Below are 23,546 nucleotides of genomic sequence, written 5' to 3'. Positions count from 1 at the left end.
TTAACCAAACAAATCAAGCAATGCACAAGAAAAGATCATTTTTCATGACCACATTGGATTTTCCCCGTAACTCAAGGTTGGTTTCACTTCAAAAATTAATCAATGACTTTTCCTCTTCCAGAGATTATGTCTAGAGGCATTCAGAATGGTTTCTGCATTTGAGGTACTGTCCTAGATTATCCTACAGTAGAGCCTCTAACAAAGCTAGACTGTCCCCAACCCCTTGTAACAAACTTGCCTTTGTATCAAGGTTGAGAAAGCACCAAAATCCACATGTGGCAAGGCCAACTTTAGAGGTTCATTCTATGAGACTGAAAGTTTTTAAAAGGCCGTATAAACACGCATACATCCATACATACACACGTCAACAGCACCTATGGCGCTCAATTGTCTGGGGATCAAACATGCTTTCCTTATTGCCTTAGCCAGCTCAGGCTGCTATAACAAAATACCTTTGGGGTAGGGCGCCTGGGTGGCTCCATTGGTTAAGCGACTGCCTTCGGCTCAGGTCATGATCCTGGAGTTCTGGGATCGAGTCCCGCATCGGGCTCCCTGCTCAGCAGGGAGTCTGCTTCTCCCTCTGACCCTCTTCCCTCTCATACTCTCTCTCATTCTCTCTCTCAAATAAATAAATAAAATCTTAAAAAAAAAAAAAATACCTTCGGGGTATTTTTGCTAAATTTGTTTTCTCACAATTCTGCAGGCTGGACACCTGAAATCAGGGTGCCAGCGAGGTCAGTTTCCAGTGAGAGCCCTTTTCCCGGCCTGCGGATAGCCACCTTCTGCGTCTTCACATGGCAGAGAGAGAACAAGATTTTGTTCCTATAGGATTAGAGCCCCGCTCTTAAAACCTCATATAACCTTAATTACCTCCTAAAGACCCTATCTCCAGATACAGTCACATTGGAGGTTAAGGCTTCAATACATGAATTTGGGTGGGTTGGGGGTACACAATTCAGTTCACAGTACTTACCGAGGAGCAAAAATACAATTGCAAAGTGCTGACAGCACAAGTAGAATAGAAAGCAAAAAATTTTTAAAGAATGTTTTATTGTCTAATGAAAAGTCTATTTTACTTTTACTTTTAAAAATCAAAGTAAGGGGCATCTGGGTGGCTCAGTCGGTTAAGCGTCTGCCTTGGGCTCAGGTCATGATCCCTGCATCCTGGGATTGAGCCCCGTATCAGGAGCCTGCTTCTCCCTCTCCCTCTGCCTGCCTTTCCCCCCTGATTGTTCTCTCTCTCTCTCTCAAATAAATAAATAAAATCTTAAAAAAAAAAAAAAAAGTATCGTGAAAGATCAAGAGGAATAGGAAAGTCCCCCCACCCAGACCGTCCACTTACAGGAAGCACGGCTCAGCTGCGGCGGCGAAGAGGGACAGGATCCCCGCCTGCCGGCTCGCACACTGGCCTGCCTACACGGAGGACACGGAGAGACCGCGCAAGGGGGCAGGCCACGCGGACTGGTAGGCGGCAGGGTTCACGAGCAGGAGACCTTGCGCACCGGGCACGTCTTGTCTCGGGCGCCACAAGATGAGCTGATACCCGCACCTGGAGGCCAGAATCGTAGAAGCTCGTAGAGACAGAGGCCTCATTGGGGTTCCCTCACTTTGCCGTCCAGGGCGCCTCAACGGCACCTTGCTCTCTCCAGCCTGTGTCCTTGAAAACGGCTCCCACTGTGGGAACAGTGGGCGGAGCTACGTGCCGAGGCTAAGGTCAGCCGGAGGTCTCGTCCTCTCCATGCGTGCGGTCCTGCAACACTCCACCCCTGGGACCCGCTCCCCGCACCTCGCACGCCCTCCGCGCCCGCAGTGTGCCCTGAGCGGTCTGCAAGGGGGTTCGCCCCATGGAAGTGGCTGTTTGGTGGCTCTTTGGCTGCATCGGAAGCAGATACCATAGCAACAGTATAAGTACATACAAAAGAAAACACGGATTAAGGTAATGATTCCCGAAGTAAGTAACGTGTTTTTCCACCAAGAGCCCCATGATCCGAACCACTGATTTATTAAGTCCCCTAGGCTGGGGGTCAGTTTACTCAGGGCGTTCACTTGTGCCCTCCTGTGATTTAATAAAGATGATACATAAGGATATTGCAACAGTGTTGTATGGTGACAGAGGGTGGCCACACTTGTGAGCACTGCATAATAGAGATGTATCACTCTGATGTACTCCTGAAACTAATATAACATGGTGTGTCAACTATACCCAAATTTAAAAAAGGGGGGGAGTGGAGAGAGGAAAAAAAGATACATTAGCAGACTCATCAGGTGTGAACACATAACGTACTGTTTACATAATAGCCCAGGTGCCTCCTTGCAAGGCAGTAATAATATCCAAGTCCATTCTGTTTTGAAGGACAGCTTTTCTCCTTAGAGACGCTTCAGTGTTCGGCAAAGGCAGGCTTTACTGACTGTCATTTAGGGCTTGTTTACCGACCATCATTAAAACTTGTAAATTTAGTAAGGGCTTCTACCTGTGTTCTAATGTCCTCCAGGCAAAATGATCATACCAGTAGAAAAAAAAAAATGCATGTCCATCTGGCCTTGAGGAGAGGGAAATTGGCAGTTTTTGTTACCAAGGGGTGGGTTCTCCCCTGTGCCCAGGGAAAACCTGGATGCGTTGACCCAACAACCATCCAGGTGGAAGCCATAGCCAAAATTTTTTACCATACAACCACTGGGTCCCAGTTGGGGCTACCCAATAAACACCCGGCCAGGACAGCCGGTCAGTACTATCCTTTAATGCGACAGAATGACTACATAGTTCCAGTGATAGTCATCCCATTCTCCTGGTGCAACTGGGTTGGTTCTGTTCTGAGTGGTTTTTCTGTTCTGTGCCAGGTGCTCAAATGCCCATTACTTAGAGGGAGCTACATGAGCCCGTCCCAAATCTGAGTGCCGTCACCCATGGCTCTGCCGGTGGTATTTTTAGGACCTTTCCAGTCAGCAGTTTGATGGGCTGCCTGTATAGTTTGACTGACAGAAAAAGAATATCCATGCCCGGGCGCCTGGGTGGCTCAGTTGGTTAAGCGACTGCCTTCGGCTCGGGTCATGATCCTGGAGTCCCGGGATCGAGTCCCACATCGGGCTCCCTGCTCGGCGGGGAGTCTGCTTCTCCCTCTGACCCTCCTCCCTCTCCTGCTCTCTGTCTCAAATAAATAAATAAAATCTTAAAAAAAAAAAGAATATCCATGCCCAGTGTTATTGATAGAATGTGCCACGGGCCAGGTTTCTGGATCAGCATGGATAATGTCAGATGAATTAAGAGTGCTAGTCCTAGCCTGCTCTTCCCGAAGGTGCTGCTTTTGTGCTTTCCAGTCCCCTCCCTGGAGTGCTGATAGCGGCATGGCAATCCTGACGAGCCAGAGAGGGGCCACTGCCCACCTACCCAACAGTAGGATTCATGCTTTTTGCCGGGCAGACGAGTGAGCCCACTTGTATGAGCCCAGAAAGCTCCAGAAAGGTCCTTCTGTCAAGTGTTCATCTCATGATTGGACACCCCAGAAGCAGCAGACTTCTAAAGCCAAAAAGACAGATCTGTAGTAGGAACATGTATGAGAAGGTTTTCCCCTTGTATAAGGATTACACTTGCGGCCTGATCCTTAGATGTTAATGTGGCTGCAGGTTTATGAAATTGGCCGGTTGTGCAGACCACACATGTTGCCTAAGAAAGGCAGCCCTGCCCTAAGGATGGCAGCCTGGCTTCCCCAGTGACGGGGGACAGGTGGGGGTTAGACCAGCGTCCACACAAACCAAGGTATATTTAGAACAGTCACTCAGATGGAGGGGGCCAATGTATCTGTACCAATCCTCACCACTTGGGATTTCTGGTGGATGGCTTCAGAATCAGGGTCCTGGGATCGAGCCCCACATTGGGCTCCCTGCTTGGCGGGGAGCCTACTTCTCCCTCTCCCACTCCCCCTGCTTGTGCTCTCTCTCTCTGTCAAATAAATAAATAAAATCTTTAAAAAAACCACCTATGCCTCGGCCCACCCTAAGAACGTGGATCTCATTTCCTGAGTGCTGACTCCATGGCTGGCCCCGGCCTCTGGTTGCTTCCAATCTGCCGCTGCATCACACACAATCACATCTCCTCGTCAGTCTCACAATCATGCTCTTGTATATGCATCTCTAAAACACACAGAGGGCAACAGCGTCTCTGCAGCGGAGGCAGGAAGGCTTCCTGCAGGAGGTGATATTGAGCTCGTTCTGCAACAAAAAGAGTTTTTCAGGTATACAAGGAAGAGGCTGGACATTTCAGGCTAGAGGAACAATGTGAAGTGTTAGGGGAACCACAAGAAGAATTTGTGTTGGTGGAGATCATAAAGCATAAAAAAAAATATTGAGCCCAAAGAATGGATGGGGAGGGTGCCTGGGTGGCTCAGTCGGTTAAGCGTCTGCCTTCGGCTCAGGTCATGATCCCAGAGTCCTGGGATCGAGTCCTGTGTCGGGCTCCCGGCTCAGCGGGGAGCCTGCCTCTCCCTCTGACCCTCTCCCCTCTCATACTGTTTCTCTCTCTCTCTCTCTCTCTCAAATAAATAAATGGAATCTTAAAAAAAATAAAAAGAAAAGAAAGAAAGAAAGAATGGATGGGGAAAGCGAGCCAAGGGAACCCCTCTCCCCAAGCAGCATGATTGTCTGCCCCACACGGGACCTGGGGACCCGCTTAACCAAATTTTTCCATCCTCCCTAGGCACTGAAGAGTGAGTCATCCCTGACATTCCCCTGCCACCAGCTATCATGGAGTCCCCAAAGGATGTGGAGAGGGAGTCTCCATGGAGTCTAGGACAGCAGAGAGGGAAGGAGCCAGGACGAAAACAGAAAGAGGCCATTCTCCCAGGGCCGAAGAAGAGTATAAGTCCCCCCATTCCTATGTTGGAGTGGGGACATCCCTGCTACCTGCCCCTGCCATTCTCACCCCAAAGGCTGGATTGGAGCTGCTCTGCCAGAAGACCTCCCCACCCACCTCCACCTCCTAAGTATGTCCTAACAACCCAGTAACCACACACCATCATGGGGAGAGCGGCTAGTATCTGGACTAAGATGTGTCGAATGCCTGTGTCCTGAGGAGGAATGGGCTAAGAACTCGGGCTTGCTGGGAAATAGCCAAGCCACATGTTGAGAAATGCCAGGAGGCCATCCTCACCAAACTTAAATGTGTTCATGAGTATAGTGGGGCCTGGAGAAAGAGGATGACTCAAAACAGAGTTCAGCAGAGAGAAAGGAGCTAGCAGGAAAAGAAGCCCCCAGAAAGCTAAAATCTTAAGACATCAGAGCTGAAAATGCTCTCCAATATGACCTAGGGTCTTACTACTTAGAGCATGGGGCTCAAATTAGCAGCATCAGTAGCATGTGGGAGTTGGTTAGAAATGCAGAATCTCAGCCCCCTCCCAGTCCTTCTGAGGCAGAATCTGCATTTCACAAGATCTCCAGGTGATTCCTATGCATACTCAAGATTAAGAAGCTCTGCTGCTCAGGAATCCCAAATCATGCAGCACACCAGAATCACCTGGAACATTTTTTTCAAGCACAGATTTCTGAGGCCTGCTCTAGATCAACTGAATCAGAATTTCTGGACACGGTGCACAGCCATATATTTTTACCCAAAGCTTCAGTAATTCTAATGACAGAAGTCCATAGAGTAGACTGGAAACCACTGATCTGGCCCAATCTGCTCAATCTAAAGATGAGAGGACAGAGACAGTGGCAACCACAGCCTTGGGTGATCTATTAAGCAATCTAGTTAGAGTCTCTGCCTGGAGACAAAGAAATTGGATTTGGAACCTGATGTGAGTTTAAGCCCCAACTTTATTCTTTCGTGGTTGTGCATCTTGGAACAAGTCCCTGTTCTTTGGAACTCAGTTTCCTTACCTTCAAGGAAAGCTACCCTAGAATGTTCTCCCAGGCAGTAAGGCAACAGACACTAATGGAGAATTAACTCTTTTGGACATGTGTGCGTGTGCACACGCACGCACACACACACACACTCCATAATAGCTACATAACTGAAGTTTGAAGATTCTTACACTCAAAAATTTCAAAGCAACTTAAAGGCTCTGAAGCTTCATTGTCCCCATTTTACAGATGGAGAAATGGAGAGGCACTTGAAGCAGTTCTGCTCCTCACTTTGTGAAGGTGAGTAGTGTTTGTTTTCCAGATAGAGAAACACACAAGGGGTTGACTACCAACTGGATTCTGAATGCAGAACGGCCATCATCCAGCTGATTTGTTTATGGAGGACATGTAGTTTCTCTACCCATAGAGGCTTTCTGACCTCCACCAGCGACCCCACTAAGAAGGAGGGGAAGATCCCTAAAATTCTGTATCCCTAAGGCTGGAGGGAAGAACTAGGCATAGTCCCAAATGCTTGATTAGGTGAGAGAGACAAATATTTAGGTAATTGGGTTATAAGACAGAGTCCAGTGACCGGGGTTCTAGCATGAGAGGTTGGGCAGTTGGGTGTTGAGATAAAGCTTCCTGGCAAAAAGTGACCCTGAATCATAAAAGATAAGAAGTATTAGTTTTAGTTCTGGATGAGGGGGTGGGGCAAAAGGGATGCAACTTTCTGAAATTCCCTGCAGTTCTTTAACTGGGATCCCATCTTTGGTTGGAGCCCAGCAGTATGGTTTATATACATATACATAAAAATGTACATACATACCCATAAAATCATTTTGTGCCTTTTCATCAGTTTGTATTTTTTTCTGAAAATCATGTTTTCATGTCAGTGTGTTTTTGAGATTTCTCCACATTGATATATAGAAGTTGAATCCATTCCTGTTTAACTGCCATGAGCCTACTGATAAACATTTAGTCTTGGCTATTGTTTGGCCATAACCAACAGTCCAGGAGTGCAAGCTCCCTTGTGCATATCTCCTTGTATACATGTGTGAGAGATTTCAAAAGTAAACACCAAGAAGCAGAATTACTAAGCGTTATGGACTGATCGTGTCCTCCCCAGTTCATATGTTAAGGTCAATGTGATAGTAATTGGAAGTGGAGCCTTTTGGATGGTAATCAGGTTTAGACCTGCAAGGAAGCAACCTTCAAGTCAAAAAGAGGACCCTCACCAGAAGCCAACCATGCTGACACCCTCATCCCAGACTTCCCAGCCTCCAGAACCATGAGAAATAAATGGCTGTTGTTTGAGCCACCCAGTCTACAGTGCTTTGATAGGCAGCCCCAGCAGACTAAAACACTAGGGTAGGCACACTTGTAGGTCTTTAACTGCCAGATTCCCTTTCAGATGTCCCAATTTACATTTCCACCAACACAACCTCACCAACATGTGACATCATGAAATTTTTTCATCCAAGCTGTGCCTTGTAGGAAGACCATCATCCTTACCAGGCACAAGTAGGTGCCAAACACCTAAACTTCTCTCTAAAGAAGGGGAAAGAGCATTTACTCAGCTCCAAGCCCTATGCTGCACACCTAAAGCCTCTTAGAAACCCCCAACCGAAATAGTCTGATTCTTAATATATAAGGAGAAAACAGGCTGAGAGAAGTGAAGTAACTTGCCCAAATTTACACACCAGAAAGTGGTGGAACCTGGACTCAAAACCAAGTCTGCATGCTGCTTATGTTCATACTCTTCATTTTTCTACATGCAACTAATACTTATTGAGCGCTGATTATACACCAGATGATTATACACCAGATGAATTGCAGGGCCATTCTTAGTGTGAAGTAGTATTCAATAAGTGTTGGTTGAATGAATATTGGATCAAGGAGCTTCAAGCCCACAGGAGAGACAGACAAAAAATACATGAATAGAAGGCTGATGTGCCACGACAGACGTAAGCTGCAGTGCAACAGGGCACAAACAAGGGAGTAGTTTCATTTCCTTTTGAGTGCATTAGGTAAGCCTTTACATCAGAGATCAGTTCTGCCAAACATAAAGAGGAAATGGATTCTAGGAAGAAGGAGCAAGTGCAAAGGCACAGGAATGTGAAGCGATGTTAGACTTTCTAGAAATTACATACTTTTGATTGCCTGAAAGTTGCTTCCTTCCAGTAGTGAGGCAAGGCATTAGCTCAGTTCAGTTCACTGATCCTTCATGAAAATGCCTGCTGTGCACCAGGCCCTGTGTGAGAGAGATCCTTTACATGCATGATCTCATTTTGTCCTTGCACCCTTGTTTCCGATTACACAGATGGGAAAGTTGAGGCTTGAAGAGGTAGAGTCTGGCCCTGGAATACATTCAAACCTTCTGTTCTGTCCACTACTTGTTGTCTCCCCAAGATACTAGACCACTTCTGCACTCTCTTCACCCAGGTCCTACTCCAATGGAAAGATGTCCTCCTAGAACCTCAAGACCCATCACTAGTTACCCTTTGGGTCAGGAGACTCTTTCTGTCCATTTCATTGTCTCTTTTCCTCCTTGGGAAACTGGAGAGCAGAATCCATCTGGAGTCATGGAGTGTTCCATCCTTGGCCAGATGCTAACTATCCCCCCACCGATCATTCATTCATTTAACAAACATTTGTTGAGCACCTACTATGTGCCAAACAATGTTCTCAGTACTGTGGATACAAAACTGAGTAAGACAGACAAGATTTCTGCCCTCAGAAGGTTAAATTGCAGTGACTCCTTAGAGTTAGGAAGGTTTGGAGAGGTTATGTGGTTTGTCCGAGGACACATAGCAATCTTATTACATGGGTAGAATGGAAGCCTGAGTCTGCCTGCCTCCCAGTGCTTTCTCCTCCCTCCTCCATGATGGACATAACCTATCTCTTATATCCCTCTTGCTTTGCCTCTCCTTAGTCTCTGTCCAGCAGGATGACTACAGAGAACTTCACCTGGACCAGAGTTACCCCTGCTGAATTCATCCTCCTGGGCATCACGGATTGCTGGGGCCTACGCGTGACCCTCTTCCTGATTTTCCTGCCAGTCTACCTGGTGAGCCTGCCGGGAAATGTGGGCATGGTGCTGCTGATCCGTGTGGATGCCCGGCTTCTAACGCCTATGTACTTCTTCCTGGCCAACCTCTCCCTGCTGGATGCCTGCTATTCCTCAGCCATCGGCCCCAAGATGCTAGTGGACTTGCTGCTGCCCCGCGCCACCATCCCTTACCCAGCCTGTGCCCTCCAGATGTTTGTGTTTGCAGGGCTGGCTGATGCTGAGTGTTGCCTGTTGACAGCCATGGCCTATGACCGCTACGTGGCCATCAGAAACCCTCTTCTCTACACAATAGCCATGTCGCAGCGCGTGTGCCTGGCCTTGCTGGGAGCAATCAGGCCTGGGCGGGGCCGTGAGTGCCTTTGTCCACGCAACCTTCACCTTCCGCCTGAACTTCTGCCTCTCCTGGGAGGTCAACAGCTTCTTCTGTGACATCCCCCCCCCCTGCTGGCCATCTCCTGCAATGACACCAGTCTCAATGAGCTCCTCCTCTTCGCTGTCTGTGGCTTCATCCAGACAGCAACTGTGTTGGTCATTACCATGTCATATGGTTTCATTGCTGGGGCTGTGATTCGCATGCGCTCGGCGGAGGGCCACCGGCGAGCAGCCTCTACCTGTGGCTCTCACCTCACGGCTGTAGCCATGCTGTATGGGACACTCATTTTCATGTACCTGCGTCCCAGCTCCAGCTATGCCCTGGACACTGACAAGATGGCATCTGTGTTCTATACTCTTGTCATCCCAGCTCTCAACCCGCTCATCTACAGCCTCCGCAACAAGGAGGTCAAGGAGGCAGTCAGAAGGACTTGGAGCCGATTCTGCTGCCCTGGTGCAGGGCACCAATAAGAGGTCCAAGGAGGGGACGCCTGGGTGGCTCAGTCGGTTAAGCGTCTGCCTTCGGCTCAGGTCATGATCCCAGGGTCCTGGGATCGAGTCCCGCATCGGGCTCCCTGCACCGCGGGGAGCCTGCTTCTCCCTCTGCCTCTGTCTCTCTCTCTGTCTCTCATGAATAAATAAATAAAATCTTTAAAAAAAAAAAAAAAGAGGTCCAAGGAGCTTGGTTAGAACTATGACAAGATAAGAGGTCGCTTTCTGGCCCCTGTCACTGTGGGTAAAGATAGATGAACCTCTGGCTTGGGTGTCTCTTGCAACTGGAAAGGGGGAGAAGCTTAAGAAGGGAGACAAGAATCTCCCAAGGGGGTTAATCTAGGGCTAGACCTAGAGCCAGAACCAAGATCAGGTTAATGTGGCGGTTGAGCTGCCTCGGGTTCCTCAGTGTCCAAAACTGAGTCCCTAGATGTTACCAGGTGAACTTACTGGATGTATTTGCCACTTGTACCTCTAGAAGGCTGGTTCCCAGAAACACCAGGTAAAGATCGGGTTGGCTCCAAGTGTTCCTAGATTCTTGCCCTTTTAGGGTTCTCCATGACCAATGAGGCTGCTCCTATTCTCTGTGACCCCAAGAGAGCATCTTCAGAACCCACTCATGCCAAAGAATGGGACTGAATCTGATAAAGCAAATACCCCTCCCTATGAGCCTATATATTCCATCTCTTGGGGAAATGGCTGAACAGCATGGGAACATAGGCTCATTCCTAAAATGCCAATTGTTAGGTTAGAATCTGACCCCTGCTCCATTAGGTCAGGCCTATGATGAGGTTAGGAAAGGGTCAGAATTATGGATGTGGTCAGAATAGGGTTAGGATTAGGGTTCTGGTTAGGCCTAAGACTACAGTTAGAGTAAGGATAGAGCCAGGGCTGGGTTTGGAATTTAAAAGCAATCAGATACATTTAGGATTGAATTGAAATTATATGCATTATAGGATTTGGGTTGATTTTAATTAGTAGTAGGGTTGGGACAAATTTAGGAGTCAGAGTTTGGATAAACTTGAACTCTTATTAGAAATAATTGATGGGCGCCTGGGTGGCTCAGTTGGTTAAGCGACTGCCTTTGGCTCAGGTCATGATCCTGGAGTCCCGGGATCGAGTCCCGCATCGGGCTCCCTGCTCGGCAGGGAGTCTGCTTCTCCCTCTGACCCTCCTCCCTCTCACGCTCTCTGGCTCTCATTCTCTCTCTCAAATAAATAAATGAAATCTTTAAAAAAAAAAAGAAATAATTGAGGGTTGGGCGCCTGGGTGGCTCAGTCGTTAAGCGTCTGCCTTCGGCTCAGGTCATGATCCCAGGGTCCTGGGATCGAGTCCCTCATCGGGCTCCCTGCTCTGCGGGAAGCCTGCTCTCCCTCTCCCAGTCCCCCTGCTTGTGTTCCTGCTCTCGCTATCTCTCTCTCTGTCAAATAAATAAATAAAATCTTTAAAAAAAAAAAAAAAGAAAGAATTGAGGGTTAGTTTTAGAGTACAGGACAAATTAAGGCTAGAGTTCAGGTTTCACTTTTATTGCTAGAGTACATTCAGGTTAGAGTGTAGTCCATATCAGAGATCCGTTAGATAAGTTAAATTGATGTGTGGATAAGGTTTGTGATAAGTTTAGGTCACAGTCTAAAGTTATTATTGCAGTTAATCTAGGTTCAGAACTAGATGAGAGACATAAGAAGAGTATTTTAAGTATCAAATTGACATGTCTTGGGTCTTAATCTAAGATTTATTTGGGGTTATAGATAATGATTCATGTGTCCTAAAGCTTAGGGGTACAAGATGGTTATTGGTACATTTGTATTTCATTCGCAGTTATGAACATACTCAGATTAGCACTTGGTCCAGTACAACAGACTGCTTTGTGTTTAGATTACAACATCCTGAGGCAGAATCAGGGTTAGGAGAGGGAATGCCATAGCCCTGACCTCTTGGGTAACCACAGTGCTCTCAGCCTGGCGTCGCTCTGGACCCTTCTGACCCAATGCTCTTGGGATTTTCATCTACCCAGAGTTCATAATTTTGACAGATTTTTCTTTGTCTCCCTGACTCAGTTACACATGGGCAAGGCCAAGTTCCTGAATTCTGCCTGGAAAGCCCCTCCATGCAGAGGAGCAGGACAAGAATGGGCCCCAGGAGTTAAAGCAGGAACTAAGGAGAGATGGAGCATGGCCAGAGCCAATGTCAGCTCCCACCTGATCCCTTCTCCAGTTCCCCTGATTTGGCTGTGATGAGGCCAGGGGTGGAGAGGAATGGGGTTCAAACTCCGATAGGTTCCCCACAGAGTCTCTTCCTTTCTCTCCACCCCACCCATGTGGAGACCATGTCCCAAGGTGGCACATGATTGGAACTTCGAGAAAATGCTCTACAGGGAGCCAAAGCTAGAACATTCTTCTTATCCAGTGGAGGGAAAAAAAGGAAGACACTAGGGTAGGGAGGGCCTTTATTTTATTTATTTTTTTATTTATTTTTAATAGAGAAGGACACAGGAAGAAATTAGGAGATCATTCCCCTGCACGAATGGTCTCAGCAAAGCCTCCAGTAAACCTGTGTCCTAAAACCACTCTCCTGTTAAGACTCTCCCTTAAAGAACTGTTCAAGATTTCTGCAATGAGATTCAGATGGGGGAAAAATGGGAGACGTTAAAACAAGTTGCCATCTGGCAGGTGCATCTGTTCTGTCTGTGCAAGTTTCTCACAAAGGGTTGGGCATTAGCTTGATTCTCAAAAAGTGCTTGATTTCAGGGGGAAAGTTCTCCAGGTATGTGGGGAATCATCCAGGTTCTTTTGTTCTTTTTGTTTGTTTGTTTTTTTGGCAAGTCTGAAAATATCTTTATTCTTCTCTCACACTTGATTATTATTTTGGTTTAATATTGAATTCAAAGTTCAAAATATTTTTTTTCCTTCAGAATCTGAAGATAGTGCTCGACTGTGTTCTATCATCTGCTGCCAGTGAAACACTTGAAGGCAGTCTGGTTATCGGAATATCATTAGATCCCTGTGCTCTATGCCCTCCTGAGGTATGGGGTTTTTCTCTTTATCCTCAGGGTTCTGGGTCTAGGCGTTGGGAGTTATATTTCTACATGAATATGTGGCACTCAGATTTGGGATTTTTATTTTTCATGTGTTCCTCCCTCCCATCTTGTTTTGTTCTGTTTCCCCCCATTCTTACTTTGCTGAAATAAGTGCCTGGGGGTCAGAGCTCTTACCTGCTGTATTGATCCTCTCTCGGTCTTTTCTTCCATACTTTCTTCCTGCTCCAGCCTCTATCCTGGACAACATCTTTTGTTCTGTCCTTGTTTAAAATCACAAAGTATCCAAGCTGGAAGTGGCCTAGAAGATCACCTAGTTCAGCTCCCTCATCTTACAGATGGGAAACCTAAAGCCAGAAGGAAGAAGGTTCGGGGCGGTAACATGACTTGCCCACAGTCACACCTGTGTGTAATACCAGGGCTGTCTGACTCCAAACCCATGATTTTCCCCATTGCTAGGAAGCCTTGAGAAATGTAGTCGCCCTTCACCCTTCTCCTTAGACACTGGGGAAAGGACCCAGGAGTAGAAAGAACCCCTGCGGTTCTAGGGGAAAACCAGCCCAGCCATGGATGCTGCCAATGAGTCTTCAGAGGGAGGCCCATTCATCCTTCTGGGACTGACAACAAGTCCTGGACAGTGGCGGCCTCTCTTCATGCTATTCTTGGGCCTGTATGTGGCAGGCATCCTGGGTAATGGACTCATTGTGGCCGCCATCCGGGCCAGTCCAGCCCTGCACATACCCATGTACTTCCTGCTGGCCCATCTGTCCTTTGCTGACCTCTGCTTTACTTCCGTCACTGTCCCCAAGATGTTGGCCAACTTGCTGGCCCATGACCGCTCCATCTCCCTAGCTGGCTGCCTGACCCAGATGTACTTCTTCTTTGCCCTGGGGGTAACTGATAGCTGTCTCCTGGCCGCCATGGCCTACGACCGCTACGTGGCCATCCGACAGCCTCTCCGCTATGCCACAAGGATGTCCCGGGCCGTGTGCACAGCCCTGGTGGGGACCGCATGGCTGGTGTCCCACCTCCACTCCCTCCTGCATATCCTGCTTATGGCCCGCCTGTCCTTCTGTGCCTCCCCCTAAGTGCCCCACTTCTTCTGTGACCACCAGCCTCTCTTAAGGCTCTCCTGCTCTGCACCCGCCACATCCAGCTGCTCATCTTCACTGAGGGTGCTGCAGTGGTGGTCGCTCCCTTCCTGCTCATTCTGGCCTCCTATGGGGCCATTGCAGCTGCCCTCAGCATCTGGGAGGCTCCGGGCTGTATCCACCCGTGGCTCCCACCTGGCAGTGGTCGGCCTCTTCTACGGGACAGTCATCACAGTCTACTTCCAGCCCACATCCCAGTATGAGGCAGAGCGGGGCCGTGTGGCCACTGTCATGAACACCGTAGTCACCCCCATGCTAAACCCCGTCATCTACAGCCTCCAGAACCGCGACGTGCAGGGCGCACTCCGAGCCCTTTTCACTGGACGAAGGATCTCAGTTGCTGACTCCTAAGCCCTAGACCCCGACGAGGACAGTCTGCATCACCCACAGGGACAATTCATGAATGTGATCATCTGTTCTGTGCTTTTCCCAAAATCATAATTATAGCTATCGATCACTTTCCAAGCACCCACTATGAAGCAGAGCCTTGCCTGATCTTACGTTATTCCCACAAAAACCAGGGGAGCAGATATTATGATCCAGTTTCATAGACGAGGAAACTGGGTTCAAAAACAAGAACTGACTTGTCCAAGTTTACAAGTCAATTTTTAGGTGGCAAACCTTGGGCCCTTTCTGCCTCATCATTCCTTCTTCCAACACTCACTCCCAGGCACTTAGGGAGCATGCTACCATTTACTTACCATCCAGACCTGTAAGGGAGGGCAAATCCCCAGGTCTTGCTTTGGGGGGACTGGCACCTTATTTTCTATCACATCCCATGTATTCCCAAATAGTTGACTTCTCAACTGTCTGGGACACGGATAAAAGTTCACATACCCATGCGTCAAGGGGTTGACCTTTCCCAGTGCACCCAGTTTGACAGGCAGGAGGCACTCTGGACATCTGAGATTAATAAATGATTGTATTTTTATGCTAATAAGCATTTAGAAGCTGTCCATATTTTAAATTGTTTGTTCTTGTACTTGTTTACTAGGACGCCACCTGTTTGGCTACACCAGGAATTCTGTAGAAGGTGCATGCAGTGGGCATGCACCATAAGTTCATGAAATGAAGCAAAGCAGGAAAGAAGGGATGGGCTACAGGCATTAGGGACAGGTGGAAGAGGTAGTTTTTAAGTCTTTATCATGTGCCAGCACTTCATTTGCTTTTACCCGCACAAAGCTAGGGTATTCTTATGGCCAGTTTACGAATGTGGACTCTGAGTCTCCAAGATGGCAGGCTAGCTGCTCGCAGAACCAGAACAAGCGCTTCTGCTACTGGAGTTGCTCAGGTGCATTTTAACAGGGCCCCACAGAATCTAGACCCCAGGTTTGGGGGTCTCAGTGGAAGAACTTACAAGAAGAAATCCCAGACCGGGCAGGTGCACTTGCTCAGGTGAGGACACATTTGGGGTCTGAAAGTCTTCATGATATGCCCAATTTTTAAATAGATTTATTTTTTTTAATGTCCACATCTCTCCAAGAAATCCACACCCACCCCTCCCCCCTCCACTTCTCCCTTCAGGCTCTTTCCCTTCCGAGGGGGAAGGCTGTAGCAATCCTGGCTTACCCACGGGCTTTTCCAGCTCCCACTCACAAGCCTGCCACCACCTGGTCCTGGAACTGCTACACTTTGCTGTTTAGATCTAAATAAATAAAAATAAATAAAATAAAAGGGAGCTTAAAGATCTTTAGCAGTTTTAGCAAAACAAAACAAAAACAAAATTTTTAAAAACATTTTTTTTCTAATAAACGTACACAGAAACATATATAAAACTGAAGGGGGGAGAAAGCAGCACAGTCTAGGTGAGGTGAGAGTCAAAGACACCTTCTCTATCTCCTTGATGTTTCTCCTCCACCTCCCCGAGGGGCCCTCGATCTAATCCAATCCCTTCATTTAATAAACTGGGGAAATGAGGCCCAGAGTGGTTAAGGGACCTGCCCAAGTTCACACACTTCAGGCTTCCTTGCTCAGCCCATCAGACCCCATAGCTCGGCCCTATGATGACACGGAGGCCACTCTTTCCTGGTCGCTCTTCCTCCCACCCGCTCCCCAGATCATCTGCTCGTGCTGTGATGCCCGTTCTTCACTACTCTACCGATAGCCTGTTCCTTGCTTCACGACCCACTTCCTCCCTCTGCCTTCTCTAAAGTTTCACAAAGGTATTGGTCATGATGCTCATCAACCATTCCACACCTGCACCATCAGCCCTAACCTAGGGAATAGGGTGTGTCCTGAGGGACCTTGACTCACCCTATGAGCTGACATGAGGGACCTTGTCTGAGTTCTCTCGGTGTCTCTAGAACCTGGCACAGAGAATATGTATGTGATATGTTTTGCTTTGTCTGTCTTCTGATCTTCTTCCAGGTGATGTTGCTGCATAAGGGGAGAGGGATGCAGTGAGGTTTGGGAGATTACCAATACTTCCTTCTTCTGGGCCACCAGCCCTGCCCTGGTCATCCCAAAGAGCTGGTCACACCCTAGAAGGGTCTTCCACTTCCAGACCCCCAGTAGGACAGGCAAGAGAAGGGAATGGTGGGCATGTAAATAGCCTCAGTCACCAGGCATGTGGGACCCTGGGCCCCATCCCCAACCCACTCCTACCTTTGCTTTACTTTGGGTAGACCTAGCAGCTAACATTGGCCTGAAGACAAGAGGATCAATCTTTCCCCCATCTCCAGAAAGATTGCAGAGGAGTTCTTAAATCCACTGAAGAATATTCCCCTGGATCTTTTTCACATGAAATATAAAGAGACCAATTTTGAATACCTGAAGCAAAATAAGCATATGCAAATGCTTATACTTTCTGCTCCCAGGCTGTTCCCCAGGAAGAGCTTATGCTTCTCTCAGTGAGGCTGCTGTGGCTCACAGGGGTTTGCAGTCCCTCTTCAGGAAGTCTTTACGCTGCACACGAAAACCTGCTGCTTACCCACCATATTCTTGAGTTTGTCCTGAAACGACTTCCGGCCATTTCAAAATCAATCTAGCCCACCCTTCCAGCATCAATATTTTCAACTTTCCAGTTTATTCAAAATAACATGGAGCACTATGACCCACCTTATCCAGAAAAAAACAAACAACTGCATTTCAAGAAAAGAATTTGAGTCTGCCCTACACCCTTGCTTCTAATGTAACCTTCACGCATTAAGCAAGGCAGCCTTCATTTCAAATGTGCCGCAACTGGAGAGATCTCAGTGGTCAAAGAGCCTCCAATCATAAATGGGAAATTGATTACTCCTTCTATGGGTACAAAGGAAATTTCTATAAGCCTATATAATCTTTCATGAAAGGGCTGCCGCCGGGAAAATGCAACCACTACACACGAAAAATAAGAACACAAGGCTCTTTCTCAATGCGGATATGGCTGCTTTAAAATACTTGGGATAGATCAATATTCCAAGAAACTGAGAGAGCCAGCAGCTTAGTTTGTTGGGGAAAAATAATCCGACCGGCCAGAGACCAAGTGACACTTGGGAGAAGTAGGAGAACTCGGATTTATTTTACGCCGGCGGACCCAGATGAGCCCATGTTTGAAGTTCTGGACCCCAGGCAACAGGGTTATAGGGCTTTTATAGGGGACTGCAGGCAGTCAGGTTCCAAGGGCTGTGCTGACTGCTGGCAGGTGGGTTTAAACTGGGGGGCGGGGCTGCTTTAGGCGAGGACTGTAGTGCGGGGAGCCTGTGGTGGGAAGCCCGTTTACAGAAGCAGAAACGGCTGCTTATCTCTTGCTCCCAGTAGGGCTTCTGGTATCTCTAGCTTATTGTGAGTAACTTTCCGTCTTCTGGGGCCTCCTGGCCTGGGCCTGCTCTGGGTTAATTTTCCTTTTCAAGTTCAGAGGATCCCTTAACTCACCCTATTCACATCTCTTCCAGTTTCTTTCTTCCACTCCCTTTACTTTTATGTGCTTCTCCTGTTTTCTCGTTCCTGTCGCTGGTTCCTATTTTCTGCCCTTGTTTGCTGTCTTCTCTCTCTCTTACTATTACTTACCAGGCACCAGGACTACGCACACAGTTCACAGGTCCCACATGCCTGGTGACTGAGGCTATAGCAGCAGCATGGATTATGATCCAAGCCAGAAGACAGGTACAAGTGCCTTAGCAGCATCAAAGAGGAAGCCAAGGACTTGAGATCAGAGTAAGGGAGAGTTGAGGAAATTCACGGAGGAATCTGGTCAATTGTACCAATGGCCCCAGTTCACCCATCCCTGAACCCATGCCCTTGGCCACATAACTTTGCCCTCCAAGACTCTGGGTTCAACCACACAACTTGCTTTGTGAACAGAATATTAGGAGGCAAGACACAGGCATGAAAAGAAGCTACGATATTGGGCTTGTTCTCTTGTGTTTCTTTCATTGCCATGAGAAGAACATGTCCAGTTAGCCCAGTGGCCACAAGAGGAGGATGAAGGACACATGGGACAGAGTCATCTAACTCGAATCCCTATCCAACCTGTAGATGCAAGAGCAGCCCAGCCACGATCAGCAGGACCCAGCTGTCCCAAAGACACAGGAGTGAAAATCAATGACGCATGATTTAAGCAACTGAGTTTTTGGATGATGTGTTACATAGCAATAGCAAGCTGATGAAGCTCCCAGAGTTATTTTTGATATTTGCCTTTTTCTCCAACACAGCATGTCCCAGCCCCTAAAATGTCCCAAGGATTGATCTACCAAGGCATACTTGCTTTCTCTGTTTGCTCTTGTCCTGAGCATGAATCTACTGAGGATTCTTTGAGAGTATGAGTTAACGCTTTTCCACTGGACTAGGAGCACCTGGAAGTAGGAGTCAGGGCTCCCCCTTTCAGATCTCACAACCAAATCCACTTTCTCTTTGTACAGAGTCAGGTTCATCTCTTGGTTGCTTTCTTTGGAGACTTTATGCTCATTCCCACACTCAAATTCAAACCACACTGGAACACGGTCAGCTCCTCTCTTATGGGAAGGGAGACTGAAATTGACAAAGGCTGGAAAAATAAGATGAGCAAAACTAATCAAATAACCCCTTGCTGGGCAAGTAGCCAGACACCCCCCCCCCCCCCACCCCCACCCCCCCACACACAGAGACACCATTTCCACCCCTTCCTCTCCAAGGACCACAGAACAACTGACATTTGGTGAAACCATGACCAAGACCATCACCACACACATCACAAAATCTGGTAACCACAGACCTCAGAAACCACAATGATAAGGTAGGAAGCTACTTAATGATAGGCCAGATTGGGTGCTGGTAGGTTTGCATTCATCAGACCATTTAATCCTCATAAAAATACTGTGCAGCACATATTATTATCCCCATTTTACAGATGAGGAAATTGCAGCCCAGGGAGGTAACTTGCCCAAGGCTCCAAGCTACAAAGCAGTAGAATCAGTATTTGAATGGAGATCTGGCTCTGAGCTGACTTGAGGAATAGTAAAAGCCCTCCCCTCACCCCATTCTTACTCCAAATCTATTTGCCATGCATCAGAATCACCTGGCCTGTTTATGTAAAATGCATATTCTACCCTCCACCCCCAGACATCCTGCATCAGTGGGTCAGGAGTGAGGGCTGGGACCGCATTTTAAATAAGCACCTTAGGTGATTTTGATGCAGGTGGTCTCCAAGGCACAGTCACAGAATCCTGGCCCTAAATCCTATAAAACTTGAGACTGCTAAAAGGGAGAGAGCATCCTTGCCTTTAGAAAGGCTGTGCTTTGGGGCGCCTGGGTGGCTCAGTCGTGAAGCGTCTGCCTTCGGCTCAGGTCATGATTCCAGGGTCCTGGGATCGAGTCTCGCATTGGGCTCCCTGCTCCTTGGGAGCCTGCTTCTCTCTTTCCCACTCCCCCTGCTTGTGTTCCCCTCTCTCGCTGTGTCTTTCTCTGTCAAATAAATAAAATCTTTAAAAAAAAAAAAAAAAAGAAAGGCTGTGCTTAGTGGGAAGTGTTCAGAGGTAACACAAAGGCTGTAGGAAATACACAATTCTGGAAAAGATGGACAGCAAGGTCTACCATGAACCTCAGAGGGCAGAGGATTCTGTGATTCTTTCCAACTCTCCTTCCAGATAAGTTTGAGGTATCCCATTTCTCTCTCCTCTCTTGAATTTATAGAAATTACTAGGAATCAGTGTCTTAGTTAGCTCAGTCCGTAACACCAACCACGGGGCAGGCACCCCTCATCTCTTCCCAGTAGCCTTTTTGGGTGGACATCATCATAGCCTGTGCAGAGGCAAGCCTGCCAAACAGTACTAAGATCCTGACTTCTGAGCTCTGAGTTCCTGGGCATTAAGTCCTGACATTATTCTTCACTCTGGTTGACCTCAGGCAAATTACTTAACTATAAAAGAGGATAATAGTATCTCTCTGGGGTTGTTATGAGAATTATCCAAGAAAATACATATAAAGTGCTCAGAATAGGGGTGCCTAGCTGGCTCATTTGGTGGAGCACGTGACTCTTGATCTTGGGGTCATGAGTTCGAGCCCCACGTTGGCAGTAGAGTTTACTTTTAAAAAATTAAATTAAATTAAAACTAAAAAATGAATAAGTAAATAATTAAGTGCTTAGAATAATGACCTGGCATCTAGTAAATCTCAATATATGTTGGTCACTTGCACCATCACAGGTAGGGGACAAGAAGTCATTGGGGATAAGCGGCAGGATTGGGATTTGAACACAAAGCTTGTGCTCTGAACTAGGGAGCTTGGGACTCTTCACTAGCGTGGGTGCCCCCTGCCTTCCTCTTTTCAACCTTAACTGACCATAATATGAAAATTAAGTGCATGCATGTTGTATTCATCAAATATTTTGTTTGCTCTGTTACTCATTAATAAAGGGTGTGCATGTAATACTTTCTGGTTCTCTTTCCTAAAAACAAATTCTCTAAAATGACTAGTACATGGTGGTAGACATCACCTCCAGCCCCTAAATCCGAAGTCTGCGGCTGGGTTTACCAACAGCAACAAAACTATTCTTTCCCTCTCCTCTGCTGCCACCATGTGGCCAAAACCAAGTTAGACCTGGCATTTCCTCTTGGCTTTGGCCCAGCTGAGGGTTTAATCTGAATTTGTAATCTGGTTCTCAGAGAGCATAGGTAGTACACCTCTGACCAAAAATATGTAACATTTCTGGAAAAGCAATATAACAGAGAACCTTCTACCTTAATGTGAATTCCAGCCTACTTCAGCCTTGGCAATTTTCCCCACTTAAGCAGCCAACATGCGCTTCCATCAACGCAGATCAGAAACCTGAAATGACAAGATACAGACCCTGTCCCCAAATACTTCATAGTATTCTGTGTAAACAAATACTTACAATTCAACTGGGGCAACCACACATGCTGAAGATGGGGTTACCCTACAGGAAAAGGAGACAAGGTCATTCAAGCCACCAGGATTTCCACATCTCACACTTAGGGAAAACCTTACGTTTCTCATTAAACTAAATACAAAATGATAGCATGAAAACAACAGGAGATAACTTACTGAGATGTTCCTATGTGTTAAACAAAGTGCCAAGTACTTTACTGGTATTAATTCATGGGCCTGTCACGCAAACTACTGTTATCCCACTAGGTAGGTGGGAAAGCAAAGCCATGCATTGAGCCCTCAAAACTTTTTTTTTTTTTTAAGATTTATTTATTTATTTTAGAAAGAGAAAAAGTGTGTGAGCTGGGGGAGGGGTAGAGGGAGAGGGAGAGAATCTCAAGCCGACTCCCTGCTGAGCACGGAGCCCTACATGGGGCTCGATCTCACAACCCTGAGATCATGACCTGAGCCGAAATCACGAGTCGGATGCTTAACCTACTAGGCCACCCAGGCGCCCCCCTCAAAACTTTTCTTAACCAATGTTGTCATAACCCATAGAAGCACCGGGAATGGTGTGACTGCTTCTTCCTGAAGAGACAGGAAAGACTTATCAAGGTTCCACAAAAAAACAGAGATAGAGCAAGTTAGCAGTAAAATGTTATTGGTAAAACTAAGTGAAGGGTATACAGGTATTAACTGTAATATTCTTTTAATTTTCCTGTAGTTTTCAAAATAAAAGGTGATTTTTAAAAATGCATGAATTCATCAAAGTTGAGAGCCAGACAGGTATTAAAAGAGCATATAATTTACCTCTTATTTTACAAATAGGGAAACTAAGGCCTAGGGAGAGGAAGAGGCTTGTCTGAGGGAACACAGCTGGCTGCCAGGAAAGCTAGAGTTCACGTTCACTGTTCTCTGGATCATTGCCACCTGCAGTGGACATGGGTGGGCAGTATGGTTCTGGGGGGACAGATCAGACAGGCTTTGCGGGGAAGGACTTTGTGGAGTCCTGGCAGGGAGGGGAGGACCCCTCAGCGGGTCACAGCCACAGCCCGGATGGGTGGAGGTTCTGATGTGAAACGCAGGCAGGACCAGGGGACCCGGGCTCCACCCAGCTTAACTCCTTTTTCTCTTTAAATTCGCTCCCTAATTTTCTTTCTCCAATCTATTCTCTCCACTTTTTTTTTTTTAATCTTTTTTAAGATTTATGTATTTACTTTGAGAGAGAGAGCTCATGTGGGGGCACAGGGGGAGGGGCAGAGGGAGAGAGAGAGAGAGAATCGTCAAGCACACTCCCCACTGAGCAGGGAGCCGAATGCTGGGCTGGACCCCAGGACCCCAAAATCATGACCTGAGCCAAAATCAAGAGTCAGACGCTTAACCGACTGAGCCACCCAGGTGCCCCCACTTTTTGTTTTTTAAATTGATCTGTTTTACTGTCACTTGATCATTTGCTTTCTCCACGCAGAACTAACACGACATTGGAAATGGTATCAATTTTGGAAATATACAGACCAGATTTTATACCCTGCCCTGTCCATGAGCTGGAGTAGTCACTTAACCCTGCTAAGTCTTGGTTTCTTCATGTCTGAAAAGTTACTATTTATTTCCTACCTTGAAACAAGGCTCCTGGTATTCAGTGGTTTATTTTATTTTAATTTATTATGTTCAGTTAGCGAACAATGTTCATTATTAAATGTTTATTGATCCTTAGCAAGAGTCAGGCACAGTAGTGGGCACTGGGGATGATAAAAACTTATTTGAAGGCGGTGTTCTGAATATTTTATATGAAAGGACTCACGTTCCTCATCCCCATTTCACAGACGAGGACACTGAGGCACAGAGGGGTTCACAAAGCTAGTAAATGTTAGCCTACTATTCTTGGAGTGAACAATGATCGTGCCAGGCACTGGGAAGAAAACAGAGCCTGTGTGTGGGACTCTCGTGCTGGAGGCAAGTGAAATCTGGAATACTACAGGGACATAGTCTGTGATAGACAAGTAGCAGTTTCTTTCCTTTCCTCAGTGCCATGGCTAAAAAGGAGACTCACATGAAGAGGAAGAGAAGAGCTCTGAGCATTTGGGTTCAACTCCTTCCCTCCCTAACTCAAATAAGCTGGTTTGTGATCATTGCTGTCATTATCTTAATCCATACACCAGTGATTCTCACACCTGAACAAGCCTCAGAGTCACCTGGAGGACTTGGAAAGAGTGTGCTGGGCCACTCCCGGAATTTTTGATGCGGTGGGTCCGGGGTGGAGCCTGAGAATCTGCATTTCGAACAAGTTTCCCAGTGAGGCTGATGCCTCTGCTGT

The 23,546-nt window shown here is 47.1% G+C and overlaps 3 protein-coding genes across 5 annotated transcripts in view; 2 read left to right on the top strand and 1 right to left on the bottom strand.

Annotated features, from left to right (window-relative positions):
* Nucleotides 1-23,546, bottom strand: part of LOC118017723 (olfactory receptor 1L8-like) — a 224,418-nt gene that overhangs the window by 191,542 nt on the left and 9,330 nt on the right. The window contains exons 1-3 of one of the 3 annotated variants that reach the window (XR_004681221.1): nt 16,205-19,016; nt 15,521-15,596; nt 12,185-13,147 (exon numbers count right to left, since the gene is read on the bottom strand). The exons of 1 other annotated variant lie outside the window; for it this stretch is intronic. The gene's annotated coding sequence lies outside the window, so the exon portion shown is untranslated. Of the gene's footprint in view, nt 1-12,184; nt 13,148-15,520; nt 15,597-16,204; nt 19,017-23,546 lie in introns of those variants that run through there. One more of the 3 variants, XM_035015878.1, reaches the window with a different exon arrangement.
* LOC118017714 (olfactory receptor 5C1) lies at nt 8,551-9,798 on the top strand. Its single transcript, XM_035015872.1, is given in 3 exon segments — nt 8,551-9,232; nt 9,234-9,335; nt 9,338-9,798. Coding segments are annotated over 3 exon segments (963 nt in total). The 5' UTR covers nt 8,551-8,779; the 3' UTR covers nt 9,746-9,798.
* LOC118017721 (olfactory receptor 1K1) lies at nt 13,011-14,302 on the top strand. Its single transcript, XM_035015876.1, is given in 3 exon segments — nt 13,011-13,937; nt 13,940-14,027; nt 14,029-14,302. Coding segments are annotated over 3 exon segments (933 nt in total). The 5' UTR covers nt 13,011-13,366.

This window comes from Mirounga leonina, unplaced genomic scaffold (genome assembly GCF_011800145.1).
Source record: "Mirounga leonina isolate KUSES-001 unplaced genomic scaffold, KU_Mleo_1.0 Mir_170, whole genome shotgun sequence".
In the NCBI taxonomy this organism is placed as follows: Eukaryota; Metazoa; Chordata; class Mammalia; order Carnivora; family Phocidae; genus Mirounga; species Mirounga leonina.
This window is presented reverse-complemented; position numbering and strand designations above follow the sequence as displayed.